The 13,163-nt window shown below is 44.4% G+C and overlaps 1 protein-coding gene across 1 annotated transcript in view; it reads right to left on the bottom strand.

Annotated features, from left to right (window-relative positions):
- SNX22 (sorting nexin 22) overlaps positions 1 to 7,702 on the bottom strand; it is a 29,340-nt gene extending 21,638 nt beyond the window's left edge. The window contains exon 1 of the mRNA XM_075273742.1: positions 7,420 to 7,702. Within this exon, the coding sequence (XP_075129843.1) occupies positions 7,420 to 7,482 (63 nt within the window). The 5' untranslated portion in view covers positions 7,483 to 7,702. The remainder of the gene's footprint in view (positions 1 to 7,419) is intronic.
- Between the last annotated feature and the right edge of the window lie 5,461 nt (positions 7,703 to 13,163).

Genomic DNA, 13,163 nt, shown 5'->3' with positions numbered 1-13,163 from the left:
ATAATAAATATATGTTTGGTCGAGGCAACCTAGTCATGGCCCACATCGCCCCATGTTCACAGAAAATGGAGAGCAAGGAGCAGAATGATGAACGTGTCACTTCTTTAACGCAAAAGAGGGCCTTGCTCGAAAGATGCGCCTCTTGTAAAAGGAACGTTCAAATACATTTATACTGTGTATATAAATTATTACTAAAATATGTGTGAACGATTAACAAAGGTGATCCTGAAATGTTTATATGACATTGTAAACAATTCAAACAATTGTAATAGTGTGAATGGTAAAGACAACTTAAAAATCTCAGTATTGTACAGATAAGATGTGCTTTAAATGGCAAGCTGGGTAATTGTATCATTAACAAAACATGCTCTTTCCTGTTCTAACTTTTGACATTTGATCTAAGGTCAGATCATGTGAGGGACCTGCATGCAGATTCTTTTGCTTGCAGTGAACAAAAACATGCCCCACACCCAACTCCTGTGCAACAAAGTCTGTAGGGTTATTGAAAACCAGACGTTACAATTCCTACCCAAAAGAAACATCCACTCAGAATCGACATAAGCAGTAAACTTCGGTAGTCACACCAAGACACGTGTCTGTTAACTACAGTACTGTTTTTGGTGACGCAGTACAACACTAAAAAAAACTTTAAATGTTCTTGCAGAAGCCTCTGCATTAATACGAATGGGTCACATCAGGTTTTGGTTTGTTTTTTTGGTGGGGAAATAAGTCTGTTAACTATTATGTTCTCATGCCTACTACCCTACCATGTCACTATATTTATAAAAAAAAAAAAAAAAAAGTACTAAATCCTGCAATTTTCACTTTGGTCACTAAGCCTATAAATAGACTACCAATACTGTAGGTTTTCTTTGCTGCAGTCAGAAAAGAAGCTCAGGCAGGATGGCAGTCTCTGTACAGAAAACAGAAAAACTCTACAATCAGAAAATAAAAAAGTGATGTATTTGGGTTTAATAAATACATTTTAAAAGTGGTGAAACATTCCCTCAAAACGCAGAAACATCCTAAGGGCTCGTTCACACGGAGTTAACGCGCCACGCAATGTAGCGCGTTTACGGGACGTGTACGCCGCGTCTTTTTAAGGTGCGCGTGTACGCGGCGTTAACCGTAAAAAAAACGCGGCATACACGTCCCGTAAACGCGCCACATTGCGTGGCGCGTTTACTCTGTGTGAACGAGCCCTAGTGTAATAAAACAATCACTGGCCTCAGCAGACGCAGCCATACAGTATGTAGCTGATAATGTCACATCTTTTATCAGTTTATCACATTTACTTGCACTGTGCAGTTATTCGATAACCTGGTAAACCCTTTCAAAGCCTTGTGCTCAGAACCATATTTGGAATCACACTAATTTTACATACAGTAGTAATGTATTTCAGTGGGGAAACACAGGACACCAGATTTTTTTAGGCTATTATGGGAATTGCTCCTCTCTTTATTTTTACTGAAATGCTGTTCTTTTTTTCTTTTTTTGCTTGTTTTATATTAAGATAGGGCTCATTTGCTGGAAATATCATAACATGCCAAAGAACCATAAACAATGAAAACCATGGACAGTTTTTGAAGCAGTTTTGTTGAATCTGCTTTAACTGTTCAAACAACAGAAAGCAATCGGAGTATTTATCAATGCCTAGAGGGTTACTCGAGTGGCAGGCGATTCCTTATTACATACAGAATTTTCTGCACATTACATGACTAAGCACACTGCAAAGAAAACTATACACAAAAACAGGTACAACCACTAAGGCACACACCCATGTATTGAGGCAAAAATAATATTATTAATAATGCTACAAAACACAATAAACACAGAAAGAATAAAACCAATTTAAAACAAAGTTCACCAGTAAATAAGGATGAACCACCTGCAGTAGAATTATCAGGTACAAAATCCAAATAATACATATAGAATAGCAGAGTTTTTCCAATTACTTTACTTTGTTTTTTTGTTGTCTATTGTGATAACCAACTTAGAATTTGGGGTTAACTCTACTACGTCTGTATAGCAAATGTATGTAAATTGCTTTGTCTCGTTTGGACACTATGCAACTTCTACTTTGCCAACTCCAAGGGGACGCATCCCTAACACCTATGATTATTGATGCAGCACTTTGTGTTCCCAAGTTGCGCAATGTGGCTGGAGATAGACCCCAAGATGTCATCTGCAAGCTACAAAGTAAGAGGCTACGGGATGAGTTACTGGCTGTGACTAGGCTCTCGGATGCTCTCCACTTTCACCCATCTACTTGTTCCCGGATCTACCTAGAAGGACCCTGCAGCTCTGCACTTAAGCCACTGCTTATAGCCCTACAACAGAGAGGCTTGCAGTATCTCTGGGGTTCACCCTTTCAACTCTCTGTTGTCCACAGGGGTGAAACTACTGGGGTAGCAGCGTTAGCGGATGCCATAGGGCCCGGAACATTAGGGGCCCGGCAGGCCCATGATGTTTTTTTATTTTTAATAGGCCGTTACATGCGGGAGTAACTCTGGCAGGTAATGGACCTTATTTACTTACTGATCCTCACTACTGCTCATGGCCACCTGCGCTTCCCCTTATGCAGGAGTTGCTGTGATCAGGAGAGGGTATCTATAAGTGAGGCTGCAGGCCTGCAAACACCGCTATCATTATACTCGGGTCTTTTCAGACCTCCAAGTATAATGATTGCAGGGCTAGGAGAAGTTAGGGAAGTAAAAAAAAAACAACACTGTTACTTACCTCTCCTGGGCTCCAGAAGGCTTCGGGCCTATTTGGTGGTATCCCAGGCGTCACGTGGGCCGGGCATGCATCATTGTGTGTCGCGATGCAAGCCCGGCTCACGTGACGTCTGGTCTATCATTGAAGATGGCCGAGATCAGCTGGGAGTGCGCAGGAGCCCAGGAGAGGTAACTAACAGTGGTTTTTATGTTTGTATCCTCCTCTGGGTCTTCGATCATTATACTCTGGGGTCTGAAAACACACCACGGTATAATTGTTCTTGGGAGGTCCACAATGGGGCATAATACTGTGTGCAATGGCCACAATAGGACATAATACTGTGTGCAGGGGCCACTATGGGGAAGTTAGGGGGGCCCCATGTCAAATGTTCGCCTTGGGGCCCAGTCATTCCTAGTTAAGCCTCTGGTTGTCCATGACACCAGTGTCATCTTGCGTTATCCTTCTCACATTCCATGGTTTTGTGCAGCACTGAACCAGAGCCCTCCTGACCTCTCTGCCTAGTGTGTCCTCATGCCTAACTATGCCTCTCTGTCCACCCACGATGTCTCTGACATGCAACCACATGAGGACTCTCCTCACTGTTCTCCGCTATCTCCTTTGAAATGAGGACCTCGGGTGAGATGTGGCGTGGAGTCTTCAGTTGGAGGACACTTCGCTGGTTGCACGGGTTCTGTTTTACAATTTTGCCTGGAGTTTATAATGTTCTCAGTTCACTTACCTGGCTCCCGTTCCGGTTTTAATGTGTGTATTGCATTTTGTAGCATTAATAATAAACATTATTTTTGACTCAATGCGTCAAATTCATCAATCTCTCTACACTAGAATTCTGGTGTAGAGGCATTCCATTAAGATGCAAGTTTGGCATAAGGCACTTTCTTGTGCTAAACATATTCTTCAAGCCCCAATTCTCTCCCCTCTCTCCGCTTTCTGTGAATTATGTGACTATTTGCCAATATTTTACCTTGCATAGGTTTCCATTCTGGCTGCAGACTCTTCAGAAAACTCTTGGTTCCTGCGCCAGTCAGGCCGTTTATAAAGACTGTCGTACTTAGATAAAGTGGTCTTAATATGTGGCTGTGGTTGCACTCCTTTTTGTGGATAGTTTTCATCATTGTTCTTACATAATTATGGAGCACACTGGCAGTTCTCTATAAGGGTCACACTACCTTAATTTTATCCCTTGCTCAGATCAGTCATAGGATCAGAACAATGGACTAAAATACAAACAGAATGATGGATGGAGATGGAGCAAATGGTGTCTCCATCCGTCTTCAATGTAGAAAACGGAGGAGAAAGTTCATCTTATGTAAGATAGATCAGAATAATGGAAAAAATAAGGTAGTGTGAACCTAGCCTAGAGGTGTGGTGCCTTTAGCTGTAGGCATAAGCACACCGCCAAGTCACCAATATTGGTTCTTTGAACATACAGAGTAAACACTGTTCATGTAACACAGAATACATAGACACCTTGCTGTGTGTAACCTGATCTGAACAAGGGCAGTACACTATCTACATAGCAAAATTTTGTACAAATATGATCCAGGCCCCAGTCCTTTATAAATACAAAAAAAAAGCTTTTTAAATGATATGAAGAAAAAAAACACACACTGAAAAACACAGGGTCCAAGCATTGGTGTCACCGGTTTTATAACTTTTGAGAGCTCTGTAACTTTAAAAACAAAGAAACCATCTCAGAAAGCAGAGTTAAGGGCAAAGTGGGGGTTATTATTACCCTTATTTTTCGATATTGTAATACAAAGCCACAAAACACCCACACCTGGGTTAGACTTCCCTGTCAGCACCCCTATTCTACATTCTACACTGCAGGCTGACGTGAGTCACTGTACTTGGCATGTCTGTGGTTTCCCATCTGTTTTATTACAGTAGTCAATCTTCTGGAAATCCAATCCATTAACATCAAAGCAATCTGGATGACTTATGCGATCACGGGCTGGCATGCACTGGTATCAAGTTAAGGCAACACAAAAAGAAGAAGAAAAGTTTGCCATGAGAAAAGAAGCAAAAACATTTGATCTGTAACATTTTCTTGGGCAGAATTACGATCTCAACAAGTCAGTAAATACTGTACAAATCCTTCAGTTCTTCTCTTCTGTCTGTTCTACGTAATTTTCAATTACATTAGTTTCTTTGCTGGCAGTTTGCCAGAAGTGACAACTGGAAATGGCTGATATTACAGCTTTTATAGAGGGATTGCCCAATAGGCGTAGCATAGACACCATGGACACCATTTATTATTATACCAACAAAAACCATCTTTATTAGAAAAGCCTTCATTATCTGCTGCACGGCCCTAGAGAGGTTTCACCTTTAGGAATAGATTGAGATAGCTGCCCTAGCCCAGTATCTAAATGTACCAGAGTAGGATCTATTTGCGCCCCTGAAACAAGGGTTTACGAACACCAAGTAGTGCATTTATCTAACATTAGTCTTACACTAGGTTTTCGTTTTTTCAGGTCAGCTTGGGGATCCCAGAAATGGAAACCCAATCCGCTTAAAAAGCAGTTATCCACGGTTATTCAGCTTGAAATGGGAATAGAAGACACAATTTTATTGTCAGGAAAATACTTTTAAGATGCAATCTTTATCTGAGATGTACAAAAACATTTTTGCATGTCGTGAATTATACCAGCTCTATAGTTTAGTAACTGCACAATAAAATGTAATAACATGTTGTCTTTGACGGGACACTAGTATTAGGACATGTGCCCCGTTGTGTTACATTAATGTCATTGCTCTCTGGCTTTACTAAAAGCTTTTCATTGAAAATTAGAATAGGAAAGAAAGACTGAATACAACAGTGTGCTGTAATATAATATATGGTTATTTTCCTATACACCTCCATTCAACTTTGGACATTGATATGCTGCCTACAAAGACCAGTGTATGAACACATTATAAGAGCTGTCTGACAGAGGCAGCCTCTGTCTATATGCCATATTAGGGCACATGAACATCATAGAGGTAGTCCTTCACCTTATCTACCTGTAGCTCTGTACAAAAGACTGCCTTTTTGGTGGATTCTCTTTGTATTACATAGATAACAATTCATCTGGAACAGCAGGGGAAAATCCTGAGAACAGCAATATTGCACAAATTAATATTTGTAATACATTTTTTTTAAAATAAACAATAGCACTTTAAATTGTGATATTATGCTTTCATCACAACATATTCAAAATACCATCGTTCTTCCAATGTCATTGTTCTGTGCCCCTGTAGATCTATAAAGAACATTATTAGATCATTCCTATCAATTTGGCCTCCAGTTTCTCTGCTCCCTTCTTTATTTCCCCACTCTCATTTACCATCATCCATTGTTACTACTAACTGCACCTCACCACCAGGGACATAGTTAAAGTCTCATGGGCCCGACTTGAGTTCCTTAGCAAAACTTATCCTCATAACCATCAGCTGCCTGCCATCCACACAATTAATGCCAGGTTCACACCTACGCTCCAGTTTCTGCTCTGCCACTTGGGGACCCAAAAATACGGAAGCCTAATCTGCTTAAAAAGTGGTTACCTGCAGAAACCCATGGATCCCATAGACTATAATGGGTCCACCGGGTTTGTACCTGAAATATGCAGAGAGAAAAGTCCTTAAGCTTGTGCTTGTTTATTGACTGGGGTGTCCATATACAGTGGATCAGTAGTGAAAATCAGTAAGCCATGATCTACTAGTACATCTCAGATATGTGTTTACTGGCAGAGCCGGATCATTTCTAGTGAAAGGCTTCTTGTATTATATACAGTCTGCACAACAAGCAGTACATGAGGGAGCTGCAGCATAGAAAATATTACAGCAATGGCTGTGGCACAAGTGCAATAAGTAAAGCAATGGCTGTGGCACAAGTGCAATAAGTAACCGTGGCATCTGAAAAAGGGGCTTTCTAAAGCATTGCATCAATATAAAAGATCAACCACAGTAAGTTGATTTCAGTGACAATGAAACCTCCTTACACATGACTTAGAAACAATCCAAAAAGCCTGATGCAATGTTGTAGGTTTGGGACTGTTCTCGTTTCCCCTTCTCTTATGGAGAAGAGGGGGAGCTCTTAGTTTAATATATTTCCCCTTCTTCTTAGTATTCAAGCACACCAAAATCACCAGAATACAGAGGAACTGAGTCCCAACCACATAGCACTATGACACAGATCAAAGTCTAGACACAAAGTGACTATCCTCAGTAGGTATAAAGGGTTTTCACATTACGTAACACACAGCACAGGAAAACTGTCACATATGCCAAACCATGGACACAAACCCAAACGCCAACAACCTTGTGGGTGGCATAAAGAAGCCGTAAATCCAAGCATAATACAATGAGGCGGACTGCAGACGTCGCCATTATTCAGACACTTATTAAGAATGACCGCCATACAATAATCCTGGGATCTCCAAAATGATCAGTCATCTAAATTTAAGGCAATTTCTAGTAAATCTTTTAATTTGTGTTTTCTGGTAATGGTGGCATGTCTAGCAAGAACTCTACATACTAATATTATGTCAGCTGGTACCAGGGCAGAACAGCTCCAGGGTCCTTTGTACTGAGCAGACAAAGCAAACCCCGGGCAGTCGCCAGCTGATCACCTCAGGGTGCCCCAAAACTAGAATGGGCAAATAGAAAAGATGCCGCTCAGCGCCGCAGGCTGGCACCTACCGTGTGGGTCTTGTCAGACTTGTACGCCTGGTGTCCTACTGACGGGATATACACCTCGAGCATTCTCTAGCTTTGGCTGTGTCCGGGATGGAGGTGACACAAGTGCCCAGCTCAGGGTCTCGCCATTCTCCTCTGGATGGTGCCGGCAGTATGAGCCCTGGCAGTCTGTGGCTCCGAGGTGCCCCGGGCTACACGCCACATCTGATGTCTTTATGCCACCCCACCCCCTCTAAGCTTCCCCTGTGTCCTCTTCAGCTGTTTGAAACTTGGTAACACTACACTCCTGTGCCAGACCCTCCCCTGTACATCTAACCGCGTCCCCTCCCTCCCCGGCTCCATTCATGTACCACAGGAGAGCCGTCCCCTCCGCGCCATTCACACGGAGTTATTACAGCCGCCCTCCTCCCTTCACAAGCAGCTTGTCCGTCACACACCGCACATAGCAGAGATAGGACACGACGCAGCCATAGCAGAAGACCATTACCGGGGACGTTTAGTTGTGAGGTGTCTGCTTAGGCTCATGTAGCGTCTGTCACCCAGTTAGGCAGATGTCCTGTTCTTGGTCGGCCGACATTACAATCATATAGTCAGCCGCAGGTGTGTGGGCAGTGCAGACGCCAGTCTAGTCATTCATGTTCACACAGGACAATGCTAAACTTTTCTGTTTCCATAGAACCGCACCAAAAGCCCAGGGACAAAACGCCTCTCAGGAAACGGCTTGTCGTAGTGCTGCGTTCACACGGAGTTTTTTGGTCAGGAAACTGACTCAATTCCTCCTCCAAAAAACGCCTCACCATACAGTCCTATGGTGAGGCATTTGGAGGAAGAATTCGAGTCAGTTTCCTGACCAAAAAAATCTGTGTGAACACAGCCTAACCAGTTTTATAGACCTGAGGAGAACACTGGGCCAGAACCGCTGGATTTGTCATGGTAACTTAGTATACATTATCTAAAAACCGCTGCAAAAACCCCATCAGGTTCTATGTAGATATCCCTTATCATTGCAAATGTAGAAGTCGCAGGAATAACGCACAACATAAACTGACTAAACTTTTTTTTTTCTTTTGCAGTATGTGGATGAGATTTGGGAATGGGTTAGCAGTAGAGATGAGCGAACACTAAAATGTTCGAGGTTCGAAATTCGATTCGAACAGCCGCTCACTGTTCGAGTGTTCGAATGGGTTTCGAACCCCATTATAGTCTATGGGGAACATAAACTCGTTAAGGGGGAAACCCAAATTCGTGTCTGGAGGGTCACCAAGTCCACTATGACATCCCAGGAAATGATACCAACACCCTGGAATGACACTGGGACAGCAGGGGAAGCATGTCTGGGGGCATAAAAGTCACTTTATTTCATGGAAATCCCTGTCAGTTTGCGATTTTCGCAAGCTAACTTTTCCCCATAGAAATGCATTGGCCAGTGCTGATTGGCCAGAGTACGGAACTCGACCAATCAGCGCTGGCTCTGCTGGAGGAGGCGGAGTCTAAGATCGCTCCACACCAGTCTCCATTCAGGTCCGACCTTAGACTCCGCCTCCTCCGGCAGAGCCAGCGCTGATTGGCCGAAGGCTGGCCAATGCATTCCTATGCGAATGCAGACTTAGCAGTGCTGAGTCAGTTTTGCTCAACTACACATCTGATGCACACTCGGCACTGCTACATCAGATGTAGCAATCTGATGTAGCAGAGCCGAGGGTGCACTAGAACCCCTGTGCAAACTCAGTTCACGCTAATAGAATGCATTGGCCAGCGCTGATTGGCCAATGCATTCTATTAGCCCGATGAAGTAGAGCTGAATGTGTGTGCTAAGCACACACATTCAGCACTGCTTCATCAAGCCAATACAATGCATTAGCCAGTGCTGATTGGCCAGAGTACGGAATTCGGCCAATCAGCGCTGGCTCTGCTGGAGGAGGCGGAGTCTAAGATCGCTCCACACCAGTCTCCATTCAGGTCCGACCTTAGACTCCGCCTCCTCCAGCAGAGCCAGCGCTGATTGGCCGAATTCCGTACTCTGGCCAATCAGCACTGGCTAATGCATTGTATTGGCGTGATGAAGCAGTGCTGAATGTGTGTGCTTAGCACACACATTCAGCTCTACTTCATCGGGCTAATAGAATGCATTGGCCAGCGCTGATTGGCCGAATTCCGTACTCTGGCCAATCAGTGCTGGCCAATGCATTCTATTAGCTTGATGAAGCAGAGTGTGCACAAGGGTTCAAGCGCACCCTCGGCTCTGATGTAGCAGAGCCGAGGCTGCACAAGGGTTCAAGCGCACCCTCGGCTCTGATGTAGGAGAGCCGAGGGTGCGCTTGAACCCTTGTGCACCCTCAGCTCTGCTACATCAGAGCCGAGGGTGCGCTTGAACCCTTGTGCACACTCTGCTTCATCAAGCTAATAGAATGCATTGGCCAGCGCTGATTGGCCAATGTATTCTATTAGCCTGATGAAGTAGAGCTGAATGTGTGTGCTAAGCACACACATTCAGCTCTACTTCATCGGGCTAATAGAATGCATTGGCCAGCGCTGATTGGCCAGAGTACGGAACTCGACCAATCAGCGCTGGCTCTGCTGGAGGAGGCGGAGTCTAAGATCGCTCCACACCAGTCTCCATTCAGGTCCGACCTTAGACTCCGCCTCCTCCAGCAGAGCCAGCGCTGATTGGCCGAATTCCGTACTCTGGCCAATCAGCACTGGCTAATGCATTGTATTGGCGTGATGAAGCAGTGCTGAATGTGTGTGCTTAGCACACACATTCAGCTCTACTTCATCGGGCTAATAGAATGCATTGGCCAATCAGCGCTGGCCAATGCATTCTATTAGCGTGAACTGAGTTTGCACAGGGGTTCTAGTGCACCCTCGGCTCTGCTACATCAGATTGCTACATCTGATGTAGCAGTGCCGAGTGTGCATCAGATGTGTAGTTGAGCAAAACTGACTCAGCACTGCTAAGTCTCTGCATTCGCATAGGAATGCATTGGCCAGCCTTCGGCCAATCAGCGCTGGCTCTGCCGGAGGAGGCGGAGTCTAAGGTCGGACCTGAATGGAGACTGGTGTGGAGCGATCTTAGACTCCGCCTCCTCCAGCAGAGCCAGCGCTGATTGGTCGAGTTCCGTACTCTGGCCAATCAGCGCTGGCCAATGCATTCTATTAGCCCGATGAAGTAGAGCTGAATGTGTGTGCTTAGCACACACATTCAGCTCTACTTCATCAGGCTAATAGAATACATTGGCCAATCAGCGCTGGCCAATGCATTCTATTAGCTTGATGAAGCAGAGTGTGCACAAGGGTTCAAGCGCACCCTCGGCTCTGATGTAGCAGAGCTGAGGGTGCACAAGGGTTCAAGTGCACCCTCGGCTCTCCTACATCAGAGCCGAGGGTGCGCTTGAACCCTTGTGCAGCCTCGGCTCTGCTACATCAGAGCCGAGGGTGCGCTTGAACCCTTGTGCACACTCTGCTTCATCAAGCTAATAGAATGCATTGGCCAGCACTGATTGGCCAGAGTACGGAATTCGGCCAATCAGCGCTGGCCAATGCATCCCTATGGGAAAAAGTTTATCTCACAAAAATCACAATTACACACCCGATAGAGTCCCAAAAAGTTATTTTTAATAACATTCCCCCCTAAATAAAGGTTATCCCTAGCTATCCCTGCCTGTACAGCTATCCCTGTCTCATAGTCACAAAGTTCACATTCTCATATGACCCGGATTTGAAATCCACTATTCGTCTAAAATGGAGGTCACCTGATTTCGGCAGCCAATGACTTTTTCCAATTTTTTTCAATGCCCCCGGTGTCGTAGTTCCTGTCCCACCTCCCCTGCGCTGTTATTGGTGCAAAAAAGGCGCCAGGGAAGGTGGGAGGGGAATCGAATTTTGGCGCACTTTACCACGTGGTGTTCGATTCGATTCGAACATGGCGAACACCCTGATATCCGATCGAACATGTGTTCGATAGAACACTGTTCGCTCATCTCTAGTTAGCAGCAAACCTGCTGTGTCTACGTCCTGTGTGACCCTAGGCACATGAAAAACACTCCAGACTTTGGCTCAAAAAACCACAGCAAAATCTATAAGGCTCCGTTCCATGGAGTAACGCACCGCTCATTTAGACACGTATACACGTGTCAGAGCGAGGCACTTCAAAACAAATCCCATTGACTTCAATGCGTACTGGTCTTACGTGCGCTACACATTGAAATCAATGGGTTATAAAGCCTCCCATTGCGTAAGCCGGCACCCATTGAAGTCAATGGGATCTGTTTTGAAGCGCCTCGCTTTTACACGTGTATTCTTTTCACATGTATTATGCAAAAATGAGCGCGCGTTTACTCCGTGTGCACGGGTCCTTAACAAGTGCTGCAGTTCAGCAACGTGGGGCTTTAGCATTGTGCTTGCCTTAAGATAAGTGTAATGAGTCTCAAGGTACTCATCTGTGGTCCTCCCCTGACCTGGCTCATTCTTCTCTGAAGCCAGGAAAGTACACCCTGGGACAGATAAACTAAAGATGTCTACATTTTAGACATACAAAGTTGGACTAGTGAGTCATATGGGTCCATTCACATGGAGTAAAATGGTGAGGAATTTGGTGTGGAATTTCAGCGCTGAAAAAAAGCCTCTCATTGTTTTCAATGGGTTCTGATAGCTTTTTTTTTCCCACTAGCGGAATTTTCTATCTAGCAGAACCCATTGAAATGAAAGGGAGGCTTTTTTTTCAGCGTGGAAAATACCACGCCAAATTCCCCACCATTTTACTCCATGTGAGTGGACCCTTAAACTGCACAAAATTTTCCAGTCTCTAATCTGGTTTGGAAATCTGGTGCACTTTTAGACTGTACTCCTTAGGGCTGGTTCACATCTGCGCCCGTGCGCGCTTTAAGCAATCCTGCTGGGATTCCATTTTCTGCTTCGAGAAACTGGACAGGGGACAAAAACCCAGCAGGCAGTTTTTAAACCCATTCAAGTGAGCGTTTTATATCTGTCCACAGCAAAATCAGTTTTTTTAACCGGACACAAAGTCATACATACAGGACTTTGTGTCCGGTTAAAAAAGAAAAACCCGGTTTTGCTGTGGTCATGTACAAAACGCTCACTGGTGGGGGCAACACGGTAGCTCAGTGGTTATTACTGCAGCCTTGCAGCGATGGAGACCTGGGCTCAAATCCTGCCAAAATAACATCTGCAAGGAGTTTGTATGGATTTCCTCCCACATTCCAAAGATAAAAAAAAGAGAAAAATGTACATTGTGAGTCCTATATGGGGCTCACAATCTACATTAAAAATAAATATATATATAACGCTCACGGGCGCTGACTTTTCAAACCCATTCAAACCCAAATCGCCGAGTGTCTGCACCATGTACTTAACAGCAAAGTGAGCTTGGGATTCACTAGAATCCCATACACTCTGCTGTGACTGTAAAATGCTTTTATTCTTCTGTGGTGTTTCCGGAACGTGGGGCCTCGGCCTTAAAGGGATTTTCCACTAGTAGTAGTAGTAGTAATTAGATAACCTGATTGGTGGAGTCCATCCACTACATCTCTCACAAGTTAAATACTGGCTAGACATGAATAGTTCTTCAATATCTCCACCTACTCATAAGACTACAACTCATTAAATAGTTGAATAAACAATTCGAAAATCACATCTGCTGAGCAGTTTTTTTTATCTTTAAACACTGATAATAATAGGGGGTGTTCACACTACCGCTGGTGTCCGCTCGGCAGTGTCTGTGGCTATTG

This window comes from Leptodactylus fuscus, chromosome 5, assembly GCF_031893055.1.
Source record: "Leptodactylus fuscus isolate aLepFus1 chromosome 5, aLepFus1.hap2, whole genome shotgun sequence".
Taxonomy (NCBI): domain Eukaryota; kingdom Metazoa; phylum Chordata; class Amphibia; order Anura; family Leptodactylidae; genus Leptodactylus; species Leptodactylus fuscus.
This window is presented reverse-complemented; position numbering and strand designations above follow the sequence as displayed.